This window comes from Stegastes partitus, unplaced genomic scaffold (assembly GCF_000690725.1).
Source record: "Stegastes partitus isolate 25-593 unplaced genomic scaffold, Stegastes_partitus-1.0.2 Scaffold468, whole genome shotgun sequence".
Lineage (NCBI taxonomy): Eukaryota > Metazoa > Chordata > Actinopteri > Pomacentridae > Stegastes > Stegastes partitus.
The window spans coordinates 268,753-291,627 of NW_007578199.1; the positions used below are offsets into that span (position 1 = coordinate 268,753).

Sequence of the window (22,875 nt, forward strand, 5' to 3'; positions counted from 1 at the left end):
TGCATGTACACTTTCAAGTATGGATCTCAATTTCATTTATGGGTATTTATAAGCAATGATTTTGCTAATTCATGCTGTTTATGAGGACAGGAGCACAGTATAACCCATTTATTTATGGAAGATTAGTTTGAACCGTGTCGAGTGACCGGTGGCATTCAGCTACATCAGAAAAAGTAAAGATGATTTTTTTTAGGATCTAGATGTCCAAGCTTCAACAATGAATTAAACAGGGGATGGTTGGATGTGTTTTTGCATGTAGCATCAGCAATACTGTTACTTTTTGCTTTGATGTGTAATGTACTTCACCTATTCATCATGTTCACTATTTTGGATTGCTTTAATACAAGTCCTCATCATTCACATCACTTAGCTTTGCATTTAATAAAAGGAGGGACTTTAACTACTAACCCAGCAAAACCAATCAGATATACAAAGTAATGGAAACTGTTCACTACAATCCACCTACACTCTGAGGATAACCCACTTTTTTCATGAAACATTTCTAAATCTTGACGTGCCAATCCATCTAAAGCAAACGAAAGGTGTTCATCATAGCAGATCAAAACCACATTCCAGTTTCATTTGTGATAACTGACTTCTAAAATCTGTTGCACTGCCAGGACAGAAAACAGCTGCCTACACTACAAATTCCTGAGCATCAGGTACATCCAAAGACAACGAATTAAACATTTGTACAGTGTATTGTTTTTAATGCAAGAATGCAATACCCACAGATACCATGATTTCTAAGGGATGATATAGTGAAGAAAAAAAATGTTTGCATTATGACATAACAAAAGGACACTTTAGGCCGAACCAAACTAGAGATCATCTTGTGATGGGACCACACCAGCCGTGACGCCCACCTACACACACCAGCTGAGAGAGCGTAGCCTGTTTCAACTAGTTAGATATATAAGTGTGGTCGGAACTACCGCCAAGGCTGTTTGGAGTATTTGGGCAGGTGTAAAAAACAAAGACCACGTTTGATGCTGGGTGTGGTCTGACCTATGTGTGCTTCCATACTAATTACATTTGGTATACGTACTAAATGTAATTAATGTGTTATTACACAAGCACACGCTGACAGGAGCTGAAGTTGGTGTAATTCCATCACCTTGTAAACGTCATCATTCCAAATTGCCATCCTAGAGACACCTATAGCAGCGAGAACTATTTCACTGGCAGTTCTAAACGCTTTGCCTGGTGCTTACATGTCGGATTTTGTCAACACATTAACTGTGCAATATGTGGTCATAGAAGTTTACAGGTTGTGCTGTTGTGATGATATCTTCCTGACCATCTCTGTACACAGGCAGACACATGAGCATCTGAACAAATGCTCAAAGCAGTCTTTGTGTTAGTTCGGGCTAAAGTAAATGTCTCCAGGACCACATTTGGCCAGAATGACACCAAAGATGGGCAGACTCACAGGGTGAAAATTACACCAGCTCCACTGTCGCAGCTGGTAACGACCCAAGAGGATAGTTTAAGGAGCACAGGTGTCAGAATCTGTTCCTAATACTACAGAAGGCAACACAAGTAAGACTGAAAAAAAGGAATTAAATCACGCACAGTAGTTGTTTCCAAACACACTGAGAATTTCTTTGAGCTGTCAACTAAATGAATCTATTGCAGGGATAAAGTTATGCAAAAAAACAAGCTTACATAAAAACCAAGGTGTTACATGTGCATTTTCTGTTTTTTTTTACACACTAAGAATCATTACCACAATACTTAAAACACTGGAGTAAACACAGGTTTGCTGATAAGACTTGGGTCCAACGTGCATTTAGTGCCACTGGTTTGCTTTTTCTTGATGTTCCCTTGTTTTTTTTCCCCTTCTGACTTTACTATGTGCCTTTTTTTGCCATGTAAACATGAGCAGGCAAGTGCAGGAATGAAGGCTAAATAAATCCTAAACGTTTACAGAGCAACCAAAGCTGCATCGAATGGCCAACTCGGTTGATTAAAAATAGTTTTTAAATGACCTGACTCGATTCATAAATCATATTCTGTAATCTTTTAAACGATTTGACACGCTGCAATTTAAAACATTTGGACTTTTACAAGAACAATTAAATATTTTGGGAATGACTTCTTACAGAAGTGAGATGATAAGATTGATACTGCTCCTGTCTGTTATCAGTAGTACTGATTGTAAATATCAAGGTATAGCCAGTGAGTTAAGCTCCTTGTAGAATAACTCCAAAGGGCTGCCTGCCTACCTGCGTTGTCTGTACACTTCGTTTTTTTGGATGACTTAAGCAAAAAATATAGAATGTATTAATGAGATATAGAGGTGCTGGTAGGCATATTATCAATCTTCCCATCTGACTCTGAAGAAGAATCGTGAACCCCAAAACATTGTAGAACTCCATTAAAGACCTGAGCCTCATCGTAGCACCAATAATATGACTGGCATGGTTTCCATTGTTTGTGATGCACCTAAATCAAATCAAGATATCCGGATTATTTCTACAATGATTAATTCATGTCTATAAATGCTTCTGACAGCAACTTCAATTGAACAGTTATTTGTGTTGGGAGATGTGGGTGGAATGAAAACAACTGAAAAGAGCAACCTTAAATTTAAACACTCAAGCAAAATTCAGAAGCTCCACTTCAAAGATGAGAGTGGAATTTGCGGGGATGATGGGTGGGTATCCTTTGCTGCCATACGCATAGTCCGGCGAGCAGGTCAACTTGGCCACCTCACCGAGGCTCATCTGTGGAGGCAGTGAACAGCAAGTTATGAACAGTTAGTGAAACAGTTTTAATGCAGAAAGGCTCATTTGTTTGATGGCAGGGAAATGCCAGTGATTTACATTTCTATAAAAGGTGTATTTAAAAAAAAAAAAAGAAGAACAGTAATGGTCAACATCAATGCAGCAGAAGCTAAGAGAGCCTGACTTTTAGACCCTAATAGGGATCAAGCTCCAGAAACACTGCTCTTTACAATTCCTGTCAATTATTGCCCACTGCATGCAGACATATCACAGTCCTGCCCGCATTGTGTAACACACTTTGGGTTCCTGAATGCTTAATTTTCACTTAAAAGCTGGTACAAATTCTAGCCTTGATCACTCTTTAAATGATTTCTTATTCCAGACTTCAGAAATTTCCAAACCTACTGAAGACATAAAATTGCTGTTTTCACAGTACAGATAAAATACTTAGATAATAGACTGTAAGAAATATGATATTGCACAAACGGGGCGTTGTTATTGGAAAGCAACATTTGATGGTATAAGGCACAACTGTCCCCTAAAGTGTAACATAAATAGTTCACTATACATGTAGCTGTTGCAGCATGGTGAGGTTCTAAATGGCTCTAACTATTAAACACTCCCACCTACAGGAGAAAAGGACTAAAACTAGATCCGGTACACCTGTCCGTTGGTTTGCCTTAGTTGAAGAGGCGTTACATCTGATTTAAAAGGTGAACTCATGGCAGGTGATGGCCCAGAGTACAGATTTTTCTTTGTTCGGTCTGTGCTGAGCGGCTAGATAGGTAAATCTAAATCTAAATCTGTCTCAATAGATAGGTAAATCTAGCAAGCCACATATCAGGCTGATGTCAGGGAGGCACAAGAGGAGGAGAAGATTAATTAGTGAACAGACTCTTCCTTCAATGCTATCTGTGGTAACACTGATTAATAAAAGGGGATGTCTGATCTCTGTTTAGATGAAGACTCTGGAAGTAATAGTGCAAAGGAATCACTTGTATCTAAAAACAAGAATGACCATGTTTGTCAAGAAAAATAGCAATTTAATAAAGTTTTTCCCCAATCATTCAACCCTACATGAGGACCTTAAAGTCAATGCCTCAATCAGGCTTTTGTCATGGAACATGGTAACAGGCAATCGGATCCCTGTGTACATTTAGTGGAGTGACCCTTGGACGTCCCTCTCCTTACCTGAGCTACACCCTCGTCCCAACCACGAATCACTTGTCCTTTTCCCAGTTTGAACTCGAAGGGATCTCCCCGGTCCCTGGAGGAGTCAAACTTCTTTCCATTTGTCAGCGTTCCTGTTCGAAATCAGCCATAAAATAGTATGTTAGTCATACATATTTCCCCCCCAAACACCAGTGATCGGAGTGTTTGTGTTGTAGCATTTTAAATACAACGCGAATCTGTGTGAAAACACACCGGTGAATGCACATAACGCTGCACTGCTTCAGCAGTTCGACATTTTAGGACGTTGGCGTGTTTGTGCATTAGGCGTGAAGCTGCTACAGGATACAGTCATTACGGTGTAACTTCGCACTGCTACTGGGAATAAAAGCTAGCTTATCTCAAGCTGGCTATTTTTTTTATTTTTTTTTAAGTTTAGTTTGTGTACACGTTCAGTGGTGAATTTTAGAGAAGTGTGCGCGTTGGCATGTTTGATAGCTTTTAGGACAGAGCCTTGCTATCCTCCACCTTGTTTTCAGACTCTGTGCTAAACTAAGCTAAGCTAAACTAAGCTAGGCTAGGCTAAGCTAGCTGTAGCTTCCTCCTACCGTGCGGATAAATGGCACAGATTTTCTCACCCAGCTCTGTCTTTGTATTTACCAAATGGCTCTGGGGTTTTAATTAGAATCTTTTAACCCGCTACAGTGGAGGAGGATTAGTTAAAATGAAAATGAATTCATTTAAAAAACCTTTGGCCAGTGCGAAATAAAGCGAGGCTTACCGACGTAGTGCACGGTAACCGTCTGCCCTTTCCCTGGGTAACTCGTCCCTAGAGGGAGAAAAACACCGGTTAACTGATCCAGATTGAAAAATAATTACAATATCAAAGTTATAGAGTTACTTCAATAAAAGATATCCTTACCATCCCCGGGTTTTATGACCTCGACGTCGACTCCCATTGTTCTTTCGGCGTATCGTTGCTGTGCCTGCAGCTGTCGGACTGAGCTGTGCTACATGCAGCGGGTTGGCTCGATCGGGGAAGCCTTCCTCTGGAACATGTCTCACGTGGTGGGGAGGGCCTGGCACGGCGGCAGGATGCATATCTGTCTGTCTCTGTATACACAGCAACACAGGAGCCGGGTCGAGGACGGTTGTATGCTGGTATCTAAAAAGTAACGCACCATGGCTTTTAGTAGCTTCATCCAACCGAAACAGGGGCGCAGTCGTGAGGTTTTCGAACTTAACCAGGGGCTCAGAAGCCCCGGAGAGGTGCACTGTGAATGATCAGGCTGTCATTTGTGTAAACTGGCTCAAGACAACCTAAAAGTCCGGTTACAGTGAATGGATGTCACAACAGTCCTTACCAACGTCCTTCTTTAACCAGGTGGTCTTCATCAGGCTTTAGGTGCTCTCTGTAAAAGAGTGATGCCTTCAATGTACAGGTTGTTCAAATGAAGAACGATGATAAACATAGCACATGATTTTGATTTAAAAAAGCAGCAGCATTACTGCAAATGATGTAGTGAAGAGTGCTCAGAGAAAACACTTTTAAAAACCATGTAAGACAACACGTTTATTTGACCACACATTACACTGTCAGTGCAGCTGCTTGTTTCCATCAGGACAGCTGCACTTTCTCAGGTTTCAAACTTCACACATTTAAACGTGGTATATAAGAAATGCAGTTAGGTCCCATCATAAAGAATATGTGCAAATCACTTCAATTCTTGGCCAAAGCAAAGTTGATAAATGTGAATTTTTGAATATTCTGTGATAAGTTTGACTCACCAGTCTGCATGAGACAGTATAAGCTTGGCATTGTCTTTAATGGACTGTGATGCGTTTTTTTTTGGTTCTGAGCTTAACGTCAAACCACTTTTTAAAAATTTTGCAGCCGATCTGTCCTCTGACCCAACAGAAATAACTGCGGTGGTTATCTTGTCCCATGCAGCATTTTTTTTTCTTTCGCTGCTCATCCCAACATTTCACTCACCAAACAATATTTTCTGGTTTGCTTCAACCTCATTGACAAGTACCTCGATCTCAGTTTCAGAAAAGTTCCTCTTTTTCACCCTTTTTGTCTCGATGATGACGACAGGTGAGGGAAAAACAAATCTTCACTTGCTTTATAAAGAGACGTGTTGTTGCCCTATATGGTGATTTGAAGGACTTTCTGAAGGCAACGTGCACGGTGGTTAAGAACACGTGAGATTTATCAACACTGATGTGCGTATGACCCCCATATGCACTTTGATAAATACAGGTTTTTTTGTACTTATGCACGCTCTAAATTTCATGTGTACGACAGACTTTAGAACCTTTTCTACGCACTGATGATCAATGAGGCCCCAGGATTGCTCTTTGCCTGTATATTGATGATTTTGAGGTGGCTAACCCCTTGGGAACCAGCAGAAAAAGAAAAAAACAACAACAACAAAAAAACACAAGTTAACTGCCATCTACTTGGTACTTGTCAATTTACACCCTAAATATTGCTCCTCTCTTCATTGCCTTCAGCTTGCTCTGCTTTGCAAAGTCAGCAACATCAAAGACCATGGTTATGGTGAAATTCTTCAACCTTTCATTCAGGACCTTGTTTTTCTTGAGCCACAAGGTATATATGTTGAACAGTTGGGAGCCACTGTTCAGGGCACAGTGTTATTTGTAGCAGCAGACAATCTGGCAGCCCTTTCTTTGGAAGGGTTCTTTGAGAGCTTCACAGTTAGCCAAGTGTGCCGGTTCTGTATGGCCAAGTGAGAGGACATTCAGCACAAGGAAGTACGGACAGGCTTATTTCAACAAAGAACAAAAGAAAACCATGGCAAACGTGCAAGAGGTGTGGTGGGATTCAACCAAAGCTCAACAATATGGAATATAACGAAGCTGTCCACTTAGTGAAAACTTGCAACATTTTCATGTTGTTGATGGTTACCCTCCAGACCTTTTGCATGATCTTCTGTTGGATCCTGCTCAGGGCTACCAGAGTTCAGACAAATCAAAGATTGTCATTATCAACACGGACGTAGCATTTGTCTGCACACTGATGACTCGTGGTATGATGAGCAACTTAGAGCGTATGACCTCTGTAGCAGCCATTTGACCCCTTTCAATCACCCAGTTGTCTGAATTGAATGATATTTTTCCTCTGTCACTTTACAGAGTCCATGGCAAACAGCTTAATACACTCAAATGGTACATATTATGCTGAGTGGATGAAACACTGAAATGTTGCCTGTATCAGAAAAAGTTCACTTTTTTTTCCACAGGAGGTGATATCAACATGGACCAGAGATTGATGCTTCAAGTTGTCATAGATGATGACGACATGAAGGAAGATAACCTTAAATTAGAGACCAGATTCTGTTGAATTAGAAACGCAGCTGAAGGATGCTCCAATATGAAGACCCAGACTTTAATAATGCGCTCTGCAATTTGATTCAAATAACAGATTTGCCTGAAAGAGCAACGCTCAAAGTAATTCCTTGTGTGACTCTTGAGTTGACCCCGTCTTCACCCACCGTAGCATCAGAATGCAGCACAGTAGACATGGAGATCTTGTCCACTGCTGGATTGCCACCTTTGCTAAGAAGACAATCCTTTGAAATACCCAATTTCTCAGTGCATGTAGAGTACCGACTGAGACAGACAGACCCTTCATTCATGAAAGACTGTCTCCAATGACTCCATCGCGAGAAATGAAACATGACATATTTGAGAAACTTGCTGAAACAATGTACAGTTTCAAGGCAACAATGATGACTTCAGTGTTGCACAAGCACTGATCAGCAAGCACCCCAGCCTCACTGAACCAGGTCCCCCGGCAGGATGGTATGACTGGCAGAACAGTCTGAAATTCAAGATGGCCAACTACCGTACAAAGCTACGAAAAGCAAGATGTGATGATGTAATGATCAGTGGGGGTAAACGAAGGAAACGCCACCCAGACGGAGAATCATCCAGCAAGAATATCAAGCGGCCAAAAAGAGGTGAAGCCAACTAGTTGCCTAATCTACCTGATGGACATGATGAAAGAAGCCTTGAAAATGCCAGGAAGGTTATCACAGAGGAAGTGAAGAAAAAACAACCCGATGCCACTCTAGCCTCGCAAATGATGGACCAAACGTTCCCACTACTCAGGAGGGAGATAGTGACACAGGAGCCTGCTGTGCAGAGCATGGTTGAACGATGGCCAGCACTTTTCAGTGGGAGACAGGTGAGTTACTAGTTTGTTTTGGCCTTCCTTCCCCCATAAAGTTTCCAGCAGAACAAATGTCGGTCAGAACACATATCAAACATGTCAAAGCTGTGAGGTCAGAAATATTAACCTTTTTTCAGTTTAATGAGTGAATATTTGAGTTTGTAATGAAAAATGCAAACACTGCTATTTTTTTTAAACAGCCCAATATAATTTTTTCCTTCATTTTCTGTAATTAAAAATTGATACACTTCTCTTCATGTTTTGATGTAAAATATAATGTGCAGTGTTCCCAGTGAATAAAAATAAAAAATATTATAAGGATTTTGAGCTTTACTCAGACAAAACTGAGGTTATTGTATTTGGCCCTAAACACCTCAGAAACTCACTATATGACCAGATAGTTACTCTAGATGGTATCGCCTTAGTGTCTAGTTCCATAGTAAAGAACCTCGGGGTTACTTTTGACCAGGATATGTCCTTTAACTTCCATATGAAACAAACATGTAGGACAGCTTTCTTTCATCTTCGTAATATTGCCAAAATCAGGAGCATCCTGTCTCAGAGTGACGCTGAGAAACTAGTCCGTGCATTTATAACCTCGAGGCTCCCATGATGCACTGGGCTTCTCTCCTCTCCTCTCCTCTTTATATATATATATACATATGTGTGTGTATGTATGTATATGTTTCTATAGTTGCCTATCACCATTACATATGACTAACTCTGTGACTCCACCCGAGGTTCTCCTGCGCCTGCTCTCTCTGTGGATGTCTCTGGATCTGGAGCTCCTGAACTACAGCCGCTGGCCTCACCTTCTGTATCCTGCTGCCCCACCATGATGCCTCCTGTTACAAAAGGACAATAAATTCTAATAACTTGTTTAATTGTAAACTAAATTGTATAATTCATTCCACTCTCACCCAACCGGTCAAGGCAGATGGCCGTCCCTCCCTGAGCCTGGTTCTGTCGGAGGTTTTTTTTTCCCCTGCAGGGGTTTTCGGTTCCTTCCCACTGTTGCGGACTGCTGAAGCTTATAGGGAATCCAAATGTTTTGGATTGTTGGGTGTTTCTGTCTCTGCCTTTGTGAAGCGCTTTGAGATGACTTGTTGTTGTAAATATGCGCTATACAAATAAAATTGAATTGAATTGAATTGAACTTTACTCACATTTTAAAAAACACTGCTATTATTTTGAACATAACTGTATATGTACCTATAGACTATATGGATTATAGTAGTGAATTGTTGGATAAACAGATTTTCTTATGATCACTGTGATGTAAAAAAAAAAAAAACCCTCAACATTTGATCATATTCAAATAGCTGTATTGTTACTGCGTTTTTATACTTTGGATAGCATGACAAACAGATTTTTAATCTGAATCCTCTTCGAAGAGGTAGGCATGGAGGTCCTCCTTAGGGCGGACAGAGGTCTTCTCAGTGACTTGGATAGGCTGCTTGACGAGGAAGGATCTGGGCTTGAGCTGTCTACCAGTCTAAAAGAACACAAGGATGAAGTTTTAACTATTAATCTAATTGCTGACACGGACATGCTATGAGAAGGAAAGAGACAGATCATTTCAGTATTTTACAAACTAAAAGCTGTAGCTGTGTGAAGCTTGGTCCATCTGTCAGGTTGTATAAATGTTTCTCCAAATTACAACCATGTTCCCCATGAACCCTGTGTTACAACAACACCCCATTGAGCTGTATTCTAACAGATGTCCCACCCATCTAGATCCTTTTCTTCAGGATCGCTGAAGTTTTATCTTATCTTGTCTTGTCTTGTCTTGTCTTGTCTTACTTGTCCATGGGATACATGTAGTGTAGGATGCAATTAAAATGAATGTGATTATAATTTATTCATAATGCAAAACACCTGCTATTGTGTGGTTTAAAAAAAAAAAACCTCATACAAATTCACATACTGGTACAAAATGTTGTATGTATCGATTTTTTAAGTAACTCACAATTTTCTTGGCTTCACTCAGGGATCTTCTACTGCACCTCTCCTTCATTTCTTTTTTTTTCTCCATCTCCAGTCGCTGCTTTTCCTCACGCAGCCTGGAACGGGAAATAGCATTCAGGAAGAGGAGGGGTTTTCACATGACATCGGAGTAGCATCACTCATTCACTCACTAATTTATAATGTGTATTGTAAAAAACAAATATCTAAAAATGAAGGTGTATGTTCAGTAACAAACCTGCTCCTCTTCTCCTTGTTCTGAATATGCCTCAGTTTCTTCAAAGTGTCTTCAGGGATGCTCTCGATTTCGTCGAGCAGCAAAGACATTTGGTACTCAACACAAGCCAGCTTCTCGATGGTGCTGAGGTTGTTCGGACGGCTGTCAACGCAGCTTGAATATAGTTCTGCTACCATGCTATCCAGATCGTCCGACACCTTATCCTGGAAGTAAGAGGATTGTTGATAGAGGAGGCAGGAAACAAGGAACAATAGAAGAGCAGGGATCAAACTTAGCAATGCTGGATTAATGGGTGTTGGAATCACCAAATGTGACTTTTGATTTGAAATAGGGTGACGTGTAAAAAAGCGCAACCTGCACATTGTGTCTTCTTACCTCGTTCTGTGTTTTCATTGATTCGTAGAGCTGAACCTTCTGTTTGAACAGCGCAGCTCTCTCCTGTTCCATGACAATTTTGCGCTTCATGTCATCTACCTGCAACTTCAGCCTCTCTTCACTGGTTTTACTTTGGACAGAGAGAAGGTAGAATTGGGTGGAAGGTTTTGTATTTAGTATTTTGTGCCTTTCGTGTCTATACATTATCCAGAGTGCTGTTTATCCCAAGCTGCCTTATGTGTGTTATGTTACATGCTTCTTTGTTGTGGTTTCTCCCTTTTTTCTCTTTTCTCTTGAAATGTTAATCAAGCTTTGTTAATTGCTGTATTTTGTGTCTGCATTTTGTGTTATTTTTAACTTTTAAAATCAGTCAGTCAGGTACCAAAATTTAAAACAAGCCTCAAGATACACTGTATGCGATTCTCACATTTTCTCCTTGGCTATCTCAATGTCGGCCTCCAGTGTCTCATCCACAGGGGTGCAGTTCTCAGTCAGAGACAGGATCTGGTCTGTCAGAATTGATAACTGAGCCGCCAACTGCTGGGGATCAGAGAAGTACAGCTCAGCTCCTGTGGGAAACCCTGAAAAAACCTTCTCAAGTTAGGGTTCCGATAAACGATTGACGAAAACTCCATTTTTTGTTTTTTAAAATCAGCCTTAAGTAACTTATGAGGGGTCAAATCAGGGTTTGTTCATGATTCTGAGTTGATTGTTGGCATTTATGTTTCACCACAAACACTCCATTGTTGAAAAAGGCCACATTCACTTTTACATTTACATTCACAGTCGCTTATATTTCACACACTTATATAATACTCAGGTATTTCTCGTTCACAATGTCAGAAGCTTCAAGAGTCATTGTCTATGTCTTCTTCAGACTCAACAACATCATGACTGCAGTTTCTGCATGTAATGCCTTTACAGACTCCACAGGCCCAGATACACGTGACCCCATTCTTCTTGCAGCTGCACGGCCAGTTGCTGCAATCTCCGTGATAATTACAGCTCGTCAACTTCAGTAGCTCCTCAGAAGCCATGGGGTCTGGTGTTGGAACTGGCTCATACCCATGCACACCTAATGTCCGTCCATAGTCACTGGGGTTCAGAGACATGCTCAGTAGAAGGATCCAGGCCCGGTTATGCAGATAGGCACGGAGTGAATGCTGTGCAGCTGCACCCTCTGTTAGAGGTAGATCTTCTGGTTTTGGTAACTCCTGCCGCCATCTTTCTTTAGAACGTGTTGTAGCAAATTTGACACAGAAATACAATTGTTATTATTATTTTTAAAAATATTTTTAGTACAGCAATGCCTCATACAAAGAGCTTCAAGTCTGTGTGCAGTTTCAGCGCATTATTTCCATCAGGAGGTTACAAATATAGGAGTGAAACTAGAAAAATAGGGAAACCATCTATCATTCTTTATCTCAGTCTGTCTTTAAACAATGCCAAAACACACGTATGATGCCATAATTATAATATTTCTACTCTGAGATGTATTTCAAGTGAATGATGCACATCTAATTTCTCCATAATTATTAGTCATCTTTCTGTAGTCCTCCTCCCTGTTCTGCACACACGTGGGCAGACACCCTCACATTCTCGGTTATTGATTGCATCTGAAGCTTTTTACCTTCTCCCTTACTCACAGCACACACACAACTGCACAAATATGCGCCAGATATTCCCAGCCTTTTGGCTTTCAGCTTGCCCTTTTGGTTCACAGCACTTTTATGAGTGACTGCTTCACAACCTCATGTGATCCTCCTCATATTTGAAATATCAGCACAACAGGACCAAACACTTGTCAATAAAGTCTTCTCAATTCAATACACCTGCCTTTGCCTTGAGATTCCATCAGGACTTACAATATGCTACGAGGCCAGGATATTCTATTTTTTTTTCTCCCCCCAAGAAATGTGCTGAATAAAGGGTAATGATGCATCAGATAAAATTTTCAATGCATTTTACAATCTCTCTGATATCTAGCTGTCTGAGTTGTTATAGAATTGTTACATTAGTACTTATAATTGAGATCAAGGGCGTCACCTCATTGCTTCTGTCAGATGACTGAATATGAGATGAGTCAAACTTCAAAGAGCTCCTGCAAATGCAGACCCACCTCCTATTGTACAGTATAAATGCACTCACTGTCATCAAGTGGAAGAAATGAACCTATCCCAGATGACTCAGGGTGAAGTAACATCATGAAGTAACATGAAGTAACACCAGTCTATCACAGGGCCACACTTAGAGACAGACAACCAAGCACACTCCCATTCACACCTACGGACAATTTAGAATCACCAATTAACCTCATCATGTTTTTGGACCTTGTGGGAGGAAGCCGGAGAACCCGGAGAGAACCCATGCTGCACGGGGAGAACATGCAAATTCCACGCAGAAAGATTCCGGTGCCCCCACCGGGACACGAACCGGCAACCTTCTTGCTGCGAGGCAACAGTGCTAACCAACTGCGCCATCCTAAAAAAATGCTCAGTCACAACCACTAGGAGGAGGGGAAGACAACACAAGTATGACATTGAGCGTAGCAGCAGTCCCGCTCATCCAGTCTGACTGTATGGTGTGACTGCACCACATCAGTCTGCTGTCTGGAAAAACACTGCGGCTTGTTTGTTTTCCTTTAAACCAATCACCAGTCGTCGTGGGCGGGGCTAAGGAAAGTCGGTGTTCACTCAAAATGGGGACGGCTGGAACTGTCGTGGTGGAACATTTGCACGCACGAAGACGAACAATTAAAATGAATATTCCAGCACCAAAAATGAAAACAGCTGCCTTAATGCACGACTCAAATCTTCGACAAATATAATTTTAGTTTCATTTTCAGTGCGTGTAAGATGCTGTTGTTGTTTCTTGTGGCGAAGAAAACCGTAACACACAGATAGCGGAAGGAAGGAAGGTAGGGAGAATCCTGCTGACTGAGCATACAACCGCAAACTTCCTTCTTTTTTTTTTTTTTTTTTAAAATATGACTATATTGACAATAATCAAGCTTACAGGCTCAATCGAGCAGTTTATAAACAAAGAACAGAAACCGGTAAAATAGAGATCGAACACTGAAAGCTAATACATTAAGTGAAATACAAAGATACACAGACAATTACCTTCAGTTTATTGTAAAACCGCAAACTACACCCTGTGAGTCAGACTAAGACCAACAGAAACACTGAACTGGCTTTTGAGAATTCCTTCCGCCCAATAAACAAAACCAAACACCAGATGAATGATGACTTGTTTGCATTTTGTTTTTTTTACTTTGTTTTTTTTTTGCACAACATTCATATACCTCTTCCCTTGTCTTGTGAAACTTGCCATGATGACTTTCAGTAAACATGAGATTTATATTTATTGTGATGTGTGTTTAGTTACCATCAGTTTAACCCTCATATATTTTTCAGTTTCAACATGAAGACGACATATCTTGGCTCGCTATACTTCTCACACATCAAATTATATAAATGTTTTAGGCCTCAAAAGTTGGTGAAATGTTTATCCAAGACTGTAGACTAGATTTTTTATAGGTCCTCTGGAAAAATGCCTAAATCTGCTACGTCAAAAATACAAACACAGCAGTACAAATATTTTCTTAAATGTCCTTTGGCCATTTTCACTCAACCAGGTGTTTTTAGGAGCTGTACACATGCTTCTGGCAAGCTCCTGCTTGTATTTTTGACCACTCATTTTAACAGAATTGGTGCAGTTCCACTATATTTGTTGGCTTTCTGACACAGTGTTACGACTGCGGTCATATTTGTTTATGGAATCTTATTATTTCCCGTTGTGATTGCCTAGTTGTGTATAGTTAATTTTGTGAATGGAGTGAGCTGCTATCTTTTTTATGTTAACCTGTTTTTTCATGTTTATGTAAGGTAGGGATGCCAGACTTTGTGTTTATTTTCGATCATTTTATTTTTGATAGGCAAGTTGGTTCTCCCGTACTTTAGCGTCGTTTTGGTTGTTATTTTTGGTAGAGCTCACTCTTATTTTAAGTTAATCATTCCCTTTGTTTTAACCCCACATTTATTATAAATAAATCATCATTTGTCCTGATAAAACTGCTGTGGTGTGGCTGCTTGGGACCGGAGAGGGATGGCGCATTCGTGTTGCTTTCAGGTGCCCCAAGACTGGGCCTAACACACAGACTTGTTTTTCTTAATAGTCCACATATTCTCGGTTGGGTTTAAGTCGAGACTTTGGGGACACCAGTCTAAAACCATAATTCTAGCTGATTTAACCATTTCGTTGCCACTTTTGATGTATGTTTTGGGTCTTTTTCTTGTTGCAACACCCAACCGTGTCAGGTCTTCCTGCATGGCCGCCTCTCAGCCCATGGTGATGTAAAACAAACTCGAGTGTAGACACTGACACCTGTATTTCAGACCTACTTTTTGGTGATTCTTGGTTGACCTTTGACCACACTGATCAGTTTTCTCTCAGCAGCAGGTAGTAGTGTGCATTTTTTCCTTTATTGTGGCAGTGACACAACTGTGCCATGCACTTTATATTTACTTGCTCAGATGAATTTGGGGTCTGTGGCTGCTTTAAAATGGCTACAAGTGACTTTCTTGACTTTTTTTTTAATTAAATGGCTCCAGCAGAGGCCATATTTTCAATTACTAGCCCTTGAAAATGGAAAAAAGAGCAATACCACCATTGTTTGAACATTTTGCACTTCTTTTTCTCATTTTCCAGGGCTAGTATATAAAAATATGGCCTCTGCTTGAGACACTCAAATATTTAGGTCAGCTGGAAGCAATTTAGTTTGTGTCCTCACCAAATTTCACGGCTATGGAAGTTATATTTCTGTAGATACTGAACCCTTAAAATGGCTTCCAAGTTATTGCTGTAGAGGCTAAAAACACAAAAGTCCCAGATCTGAAAACGTAAAATTACACATAACAAACAGCTCCTAATGCTATGTAAGGTTTAGTGCTTTCCCGGCAGGCTAAAATCTTCAGTCAAGAAGTTTTCTTCCCCATGTGGTAACATTTCCAGATAAGCAGTAAGTATCTAATTAATAATCCTGTAATAGTCACTGACATATTCTCTTTGACCTGACACATTCTGCATTCTTTCTTGCACAAAATGTCACACAAACATAACAATTTCATCTTCTTGTTTTAATAGAATTACAATTTCTCCCAGTAAAAAGAAATAACTTACAGATTTGTTATAGTCTATCATAATTTTAATTGGAAAAATATCTGGACTAAGCAGTGGAGGAGTCTTCTGTTACTTGTGGTGATGGATTATAAAGCTCGTTGGCGAAGGAAGAGTCGGATTCAGTTCCATGTTGTGTGCCCTGGAGGAAAATTTAAATTGAATCATCTGAGCTCTGTAAAGTTGTAAAATGTTCTCTCACCAATTCCTGTTTACTCACATCTATTTTGCAATCGTAGAGGTCGAACACAGCGTTCTGGTCGATCACATCATTATTCACAAGTGACTGTTGGTTCCTAAGACACACAAGTACAAATATAAGCCAGCAACATGAATGAGAGTTCTTCACTGTTATTAGGTAGATTATATGAATTATTTATAGATTGTCTACATTTTACTGCTGCACTTCCGGTTCAGCATGAAGAGGATAATGAAGATGACTACTCCAGCCAGCAGAGTCAGACCAACTCCAAGGCCAACAGTCAACGCATCTATAGACACAGAGAACCATGATGAGTGCACATGTCACATCAGCACCTGCATCTTTTATGCAGTCAATAAGAAATGATCTCATCAGTTGTTCTAATATTAACGCTGATGAAAGAATCAGGCTAGGGGGTAGTGATACATCTGAGCAGCCAACACATCTCTTAGTCCTCTGTACCACACACCTCCAATATCGTCAAAAATATAAAAACAACAACAAACATAAATGAGCCACACTGTTGCATGCAGGAGTCAATCCAGCACACACTGTCCTGCTGAGATACATGATTAACTCAAATATGTGTATATTTGTAATGTATTTCCTTAACAAATGCGCAATGTACTCCTGTTTGGTTCATATTTAAAGTGGCAACAGATTATTTTTTTAAATTTAGCTTTTCATTGTAAAGTACATTTGTAAAGCACACTGTAACGGTTGTATAATAATGACATCATCTGCATTTAGATTGGATCCCCATAAGCCTCACATTCAGTAATTCTGCCACCATATACAAAATGGTAAATGGTCTGCACTTATTTAGCACCTTTTTAACCTGAACTAGGTTCTACAAAGCACTTAATGTGTTTCTCTTCTGACTATTCAGTGGTGGTAGAGCTGCCATGCAAAGTGGTCATCAACCATTGGGAGCAAGTTTGGGTTCAGTGTCTTGTCCAAGGGACACAGAAGGCCCCGTTATTGAACTGCCAACCTTATGATTAGTAGAAGACCAGCTCTACCACCCAAATTCCTTGAGGAAAATGAAAGCCTGACTTACAGCACAGAGAAAGCATGGCTGAAACTGCACAAGAAAATAGCAAGATGATAGCACTTTTGTTTTTTCCTGGCAGCTATTCCCAGGTAGCCCAAAAGACAGATACCGGACATCTGGAGTGACTGTGGAAACTTTACTGGGCAAAACAAAAATTATGCTAAGTACAGGATGGAAACTAAGGTAAAACAAGAGTAAACCTCAGATGGGCGTTCACTTGACAGAGAAAGATCCGGTTCTTGAGAGGGTACAAAACCAACATTGCATCGGCTTTATTTCTATGAGAACAGTGAGTAACAAAACCTTAGTATTACAAATGGCTGTCTTTATTACAGCTCTGAGATAATTGTTTTTTTTCCAGCTTCCAGCTCTAACTCCCGCTGTAGCTCCATCTTTGCGCATAGCAATCCTCATACTGTTATTATTCCACATAAAATTATGACTACATGCTTCTTTTTTTCTCTCACACTAAGTGGTATTGGCTGTTTCGTGCCCTGTGTTGTTGGTAGTTGGAGGCTCTGTGGAAAAGCAATGTGGTCTGTGACGTCAGCAGTCACAGCACATTCAAAGGCCGGAGGGGAAAGTTGTCTGTAGACACTTTAAAAACACACAGCTGTTTTAGGAAACTACTCAGCTATTAAAAATGGAACTATTATTTATGACTCATTGTAAGTATTCTTTTGTTGAAATAAATGGGTGTGACACTGAGTGCAGACAGCGGGGAAGAACAACACCAGCTAAACTACTGTGCTATAAAGTGCGAGGTAAAAACCATATTTGTCTGAAATGCATTATGCAAGTAGTTGTTTGCACTAATAGGTATTTAGAAGAGATAGGTGAGAGGTGCATTGATCAATGGATGATCCTTTTTTTCTGATGTTCTGCAGAATATGTCACAGTTAAAAAAAACATCTGTTTACATATGATAGATGTCTATGCAGGGTTTCTGGTTACCGTGATCATCAGAGGGCTCAACGGTAGGCTCTGGGTAGCAGCTTCCAGGTTGGATGGAGATATCATCAAGAGCAACATCCCCAGCTGCATTCATCCCCCTCTGATACACAAACACAAACTGAAGCAAAAGAAAGAGAGACATGCTCAGAGCCAGGACAGAAATCTGGAAATTCAGTAGACACACAGGCAAATGGTCATGTTGTTACATGAGTTTTAAAGCAATTATCTAACACTCAGAATGTTTTTTCTTTGTAACTGACATTTGTTTCAAGTTACAGCCAGCTGTAGATGTTTAAACTTGTTTCTTCTGGTTTGAATTTTATGCATGCCTGCACTGCAAATGGTATCATGAAACAAAGAAACTTGTAAAACAGCTGCTCCTCAACTCAAACATTTACATCACAGAGATGATCTGTCCTGCCATGTCACATAAAAAACAAATCTTTTATACCACATTCAAGAGAGTGTTAAAACCAAGACAAGGAATGTTGAATTAAGATCATTCCCATCAAAGGAATAAAAATGTCCAGAAGTGATTCAGAGAAAGGGGGTCACTCCACCTCAATTCACCAAATATACACCATCATATAACTGGTTTGTATTATTCTATCCCAGCAGAGTTATACCATTAAACATCATATGCACACATCAATAAGTGCAAAAAGTCAGGACTCTAACTACATTATTTCTAAAGTTTTTTTTCAAATTTTCTTTCCTCAAACATTTCTTCACAGATTGGAGCAAAGAAAATGACACAAAAATCCACACCTTTAAGAATGTTTAACTCAAAAACTATTGCTGCCTTTGAGCCCAGATTTTACACATGGTCAACTCAATCAATATTTACCGCAAAAAAATCTGTCAAATTGACGATTGGGCATTCGCTGAGTTGATGCAGAATGATCCAAGGTTAAAACCTCATTTATCATTCTAATATTTTATGCATCTATCCTGATAAAACCAAACTTGTTATTACCCAGAATGCTTCTTCATGTTTAACATACACACTGGCTTCCTGCCACTCGTCGCCGTTGTTTCCTGTTTCAATCCACTTCAGAAGTCCGTCTTCACTGCCGCCTGCATGCATCTTCCTATAAAACATCAGCAGTTCAAATACATGTATTGCAAATGTTAATTAATATAAAGCTCATGTTTATTGCTGACAGTCATGATACCTTTACCTGTCATTTATGTAGAGTTTGAGAGTCCCAACATGGTTACCATACATGTGGTACCAGAATGTGACACAGTGTCCTCTAGTGGATGGCTGAAAAACATCACTGATCAGGTAGGACGTGTCTCCCCACTCGCCCACTGAGCTGTCCACGTAAACATAGTGACCTGGTGGACAGATTGAATGGAAAGATTAGTCAAAATAACAGCAGAAGGAACTCTTATAGTCTGTTATATCATAATAAATGTAAATACTGCTATCTATTTATTGCTCTTACTCTTATTTTTATTGTTCTAGTTTATTTCTGATTCTGGTAATGTCTAGCCGGTGGTATTTTGCAGTAAAGCTGCAATCTTGTATATTTCTGACCTGATTATTGTCTTCAAATTCATTTAGATTTGGTGTTTGTAGCTTAACCTCCAGTATCTGTTGAGGGCACTATTTATTACTCTGGTTCTGTTCTCAGTCGAACACTGCTACAACTTTCAAAAACAACTGAAAAAATGTCTGTCTACTTTCTCAGACTTATGATTAGTTCATTTGATTGTGTCTGTGGTTTTTACTTCCTACTGTCTTTAGATGGGCTCATGTTTGCTCATGCACTTGTATCTTGAGTTTTCCTGTTTCAGATAAATACATTTGCCTTGTTTCAGTAAAATACTTACGTACAAAGTAAATAAAACTGCTCTGGAACTGCTAATTGTGTATTACCAGTTGATGAAATGAGAAATGAGAAATATCATGTGACTCTGCAGCTCCTGTAATCCAACAGGAAATTAGCATCTTTTTGGCCATTGTTTGGATTTATTCCTTGCAGATTTACTGTCATTGGTTCAGTCAAATGCATTAGATTCGACAGAACTGTATTGATCCCTTTGGTCGGGTACCTCAGGGAAATTGTGGTTCTAGAAGCAGCACACACCGACAGAGACAATAATAACATCCATCCATCCATTATCTATACGCCGCTTAATCCTCACGAGGGTCGCGGGGGGGCTGGAGTCTATCCCAGCTGACTCAGGGTGAAGGCAGGGGACACCCTGGACAGGTCACCAGTCTATCACAGGGCTACACTCAGAGACAGACAACCAAGCACACTCACATTCACACCCACAGACAATTTAGAATCATCAATTAACCTCAACATGTTTTTGGAATGTGGGAGGAAGCCGGAGAACCTGGAGAGAACCCACGCTGCATGGGGAGAATATGCAAACTCCATGAGACATGTCAATTAAAAAACAGGAGACAGCTCCCAGTCGTACAAAAACAGTTGTACACAACCTGCTCCACACCAAACAGCGGACAGACAAGTTAGCACCTTGCGAGTGAACTGAAACATTTCCTTCAGGAGGTATCGGAGATCCAAAACCAAGGCAAAACTAGAAGGAATATTGGACTACTTGTGTAAATCTCTAACTTTAAACCCAAAAATAATTATGGCAAAGGGTTTTATAAAGTCAAATTCAGTATGTAGATAACAAAACCTCACTGCTGTTGAGCAAACTTTACATTTATCGCTCAAGTTTTGACCTGGTATTTGCTGTTAGCAAAGTATGTAACCACTGCTTGGACTTAATTTTGGTGAACAGGTCAAATTTTTTATTTTATCAAGGCTTCTGGGAAATTCTTTAGACCAGTTTCACTTTATGTTTTAGAATAGTCAGTAATGATGTTCAGCTGAACCAGTGGCAGTGATGTTTCTGTACATTTCCATAAAGGGGCGGTGATGTCTCTCTCATCCAACCTGTTTAAAGCCAGAATCACAGATTTCTATAGTGTGTGATTACCATGTGGAGAGCCAGTGGTGTGATCCACACTGGGTCCAGTGTTGGGGTTCGGGGAGGCTCCTGTGCCACGGAGCCAGTCTTCCTGGTCAACTTCTCCACCCAGGTTGCTCCAGCTACACATTGTACTCTCAAAGTCACAAAATCCAAAAGGAGGACACTGAGCATCTGTCAACTGGACATCATCGAAGGCCATGTCTCCCTCCTGGGTGGGGCCAGCCTTCACACCTTCCACCACAATCTGAAACACAAAGTGTGTCAATACTTACTGCAAATCTCAGTAGTAATAAGTGTCTTAGAAGCTTGTGTATGCAGATGTCATTTTAGTCTTTTAGATCACATTGTTTTTCAGATTTTATTGACACTGTTTTGGACTCTCAAGCACAGTGGGGCTGCAACAAACACTGTTACATTACTGGTTAATATGCATATTAATCATGTTGTTTATAAAATGCAAGAGAAGAGTGAAAAATGCCTGCTATAGCTTCTCATAGCTCAAGTTTCAAATTAGGAAGATTAGTAAAGATTAGAAGATTAGATGAGTTGAAGCCCAGGTTGCTTTGATATCAACCTCCAGCTCGTCTGTCTTGCTCATCTTTCTCTTGACGATACCGCAAATGAGGTTCTGTGGGGTTCAGGTCAGATGAGTTGGCCGATCAATCAAGCACAGTAATGTCATGGTCAGCAAACCATTTGGTTGTAGTTTTGGCTCTGTGAGCAGGTGATAAGTCCTGCTGGAAAAGGAAATCAGCATCTTCATAAAGCTTGTCAGCAGATGGAAGCATGAAGAGCTCTACAACCTCCTGGTAGATGCTGTGTTGACTCTGGACTTGATAAAACCACAGTGGACCAACACCAGCCGGTGACATGACACCTCAAATCATCACAGACTGTGTAAACTTCAAACTGGACTTCAGACATCTTGGATTCTGTGCATCTCCACTCTTCCTCCAGTCTGTTGCAGCTTTACTTTCCCAAATTTGCTTTCATTTGAAAAGAGGACTTTGGTCCGCTGAGCAACAGTCCACTTATTTTCTTCTGATGTTGTCTCTGATTCAGGAGTGTCTTGATATTAGACAGTTGTAGCTTCTTTCATGAAGACGTCGGTGCTTGGTGTGTCTTGATGCACCAACATCAGCACCAGTCCTTGTGAACCTCTCCCAGGTTCAAGAGTTGACTTTTGTTGACAAGCCTCTCAAGGCTGTGGTCATCCCTGTTGCTTTGCTTGTGCATCTTTTCTTATCACACTTCCAGTCAGCCAGCCTTTTTTAGCAGTGATCTTCTCTGTTCTACCCTCCTCGTGGAAGATGTCCATGATCGTCTTCTGGACAACAGTTAAGTCAGCAGTCTTCCCCAGGACTCTGGTTTTATGTACTGAACGGGACTGAGAGATAAACAGTACTTATGCCGTTTGAATAGTATTTTACTCAAAAGATATGTTTATTTTTAATGTTTTTGGTTTTTTTTTAGCTGTGGACCATAATTCTTGAAACGAAAAAAGAAAAATGCTTGAAACATTTTACTCAAAATTTCACTTTCTTGAATAACCTATGGAAAATATGAAACTCTTTCACAATCTGTTTGGTTGTATTAATAATATATATGAGAGATAATCTCTCTAGTCTTTGTCTTAAAATGACCTGATGTTGTTTTCAGCCCTTTTAGTAAATATTGTGAAAATGTTTATTGATGTTCTGATTTACTTCCATGCGATAGTGGTGGAAGAAGTTCTCCCATGCTTTACTTATGTAATATAGCAATACCACAGTGCAGTGGAAGTGAAAGTACAGTATCATCAGGAAAACTGAAGTATCAAGTTATGCAAGCACAATAACACATGGTAGTTTTATG

General features: G+C 40.1%; 3 protein-coding genes across 3 annotated transcripts; all 3 read right to left on the reverse strand.

Moving 5' to 3' along the window:
* Positions 1-688: 688 nt before the first annotated feature.
* Positions 689-4,908, reverse strand: LOC103360853 (12 kDa FK506-binding protein-like). The gene is made up of 4 exons (XM_008286763.1): positions 4,822-4,908; positions 4,681-4,728; positions 3,921-4,033; positions 689-2,729 (listed from the first exon to the last, which is right to left on the reverse strand). Exons 1-4 carry the CDS (start codon positions 4,856-4,858, stop codon positions 2,601-2,603), a joined length of 327 nt encoding a protein of 108 aa, XP_008284985.1. The 5' UTR covers positions 4,859-4,908; the 3' UTR covers positions 689-2,600.
* A 4,497-nt stretch (positions 4,909-9,405) lies between these two features.
* LOC103360861 (coiled-coil domain-containing protein 37-like) lies at positions 9,406-11,787 on the reverse strand. The gene is made up of 6 exons (XM_008286772.1): positions 11,679-11,787; positions 11,103-11,256; positions 10,676-10,805; positions 10,301-10,503; positions 10,067-10,160; positions 9,406-9,592 (listed from the first exon to the last, which is right to left on the reverse strand). The coding sequence occupies exons 1-6, from the start codon at positions 11,785-11,787 to the stop codon at positions 9,470-9,472; spliced, it is 813 nt and encodes a 270-aa protein (XP_008284994.1). The 3' UTR covers positions 9,406-9,469.
* A 4,011-nt stretch (positions 11,788-15,798) lies between these two features.
* Positions 15,799-21,198, reverse strand: LOC103360852 (apical endosomal glycoprotein-like). The gene is made up of 7 exons (XM_008286762.1): positions 21,028-21,198; positions 19,245-19,404; positions 19,040-19,154; positions 18,064-18,181; positions 16,245-16,344; positions 16,074-16,149; positions 15,799-15,995 (listed from the first exon to the last, which is right to left on the reverse strand). The coding sequence occupies exons 1-7, from the start codon at positions 21,146-21,148 to the stop codon at positions 15,903-15,905; spliced, it is 783 nt and encodes a 260-aa protein (XP_008284984.1). The 5' UTR covers positions 21,149-21,198; the 3' UTR covers positions 15,799-15,902.
* Positions 21,199-22,875: the final 1,677 nt, after the last annotated feature.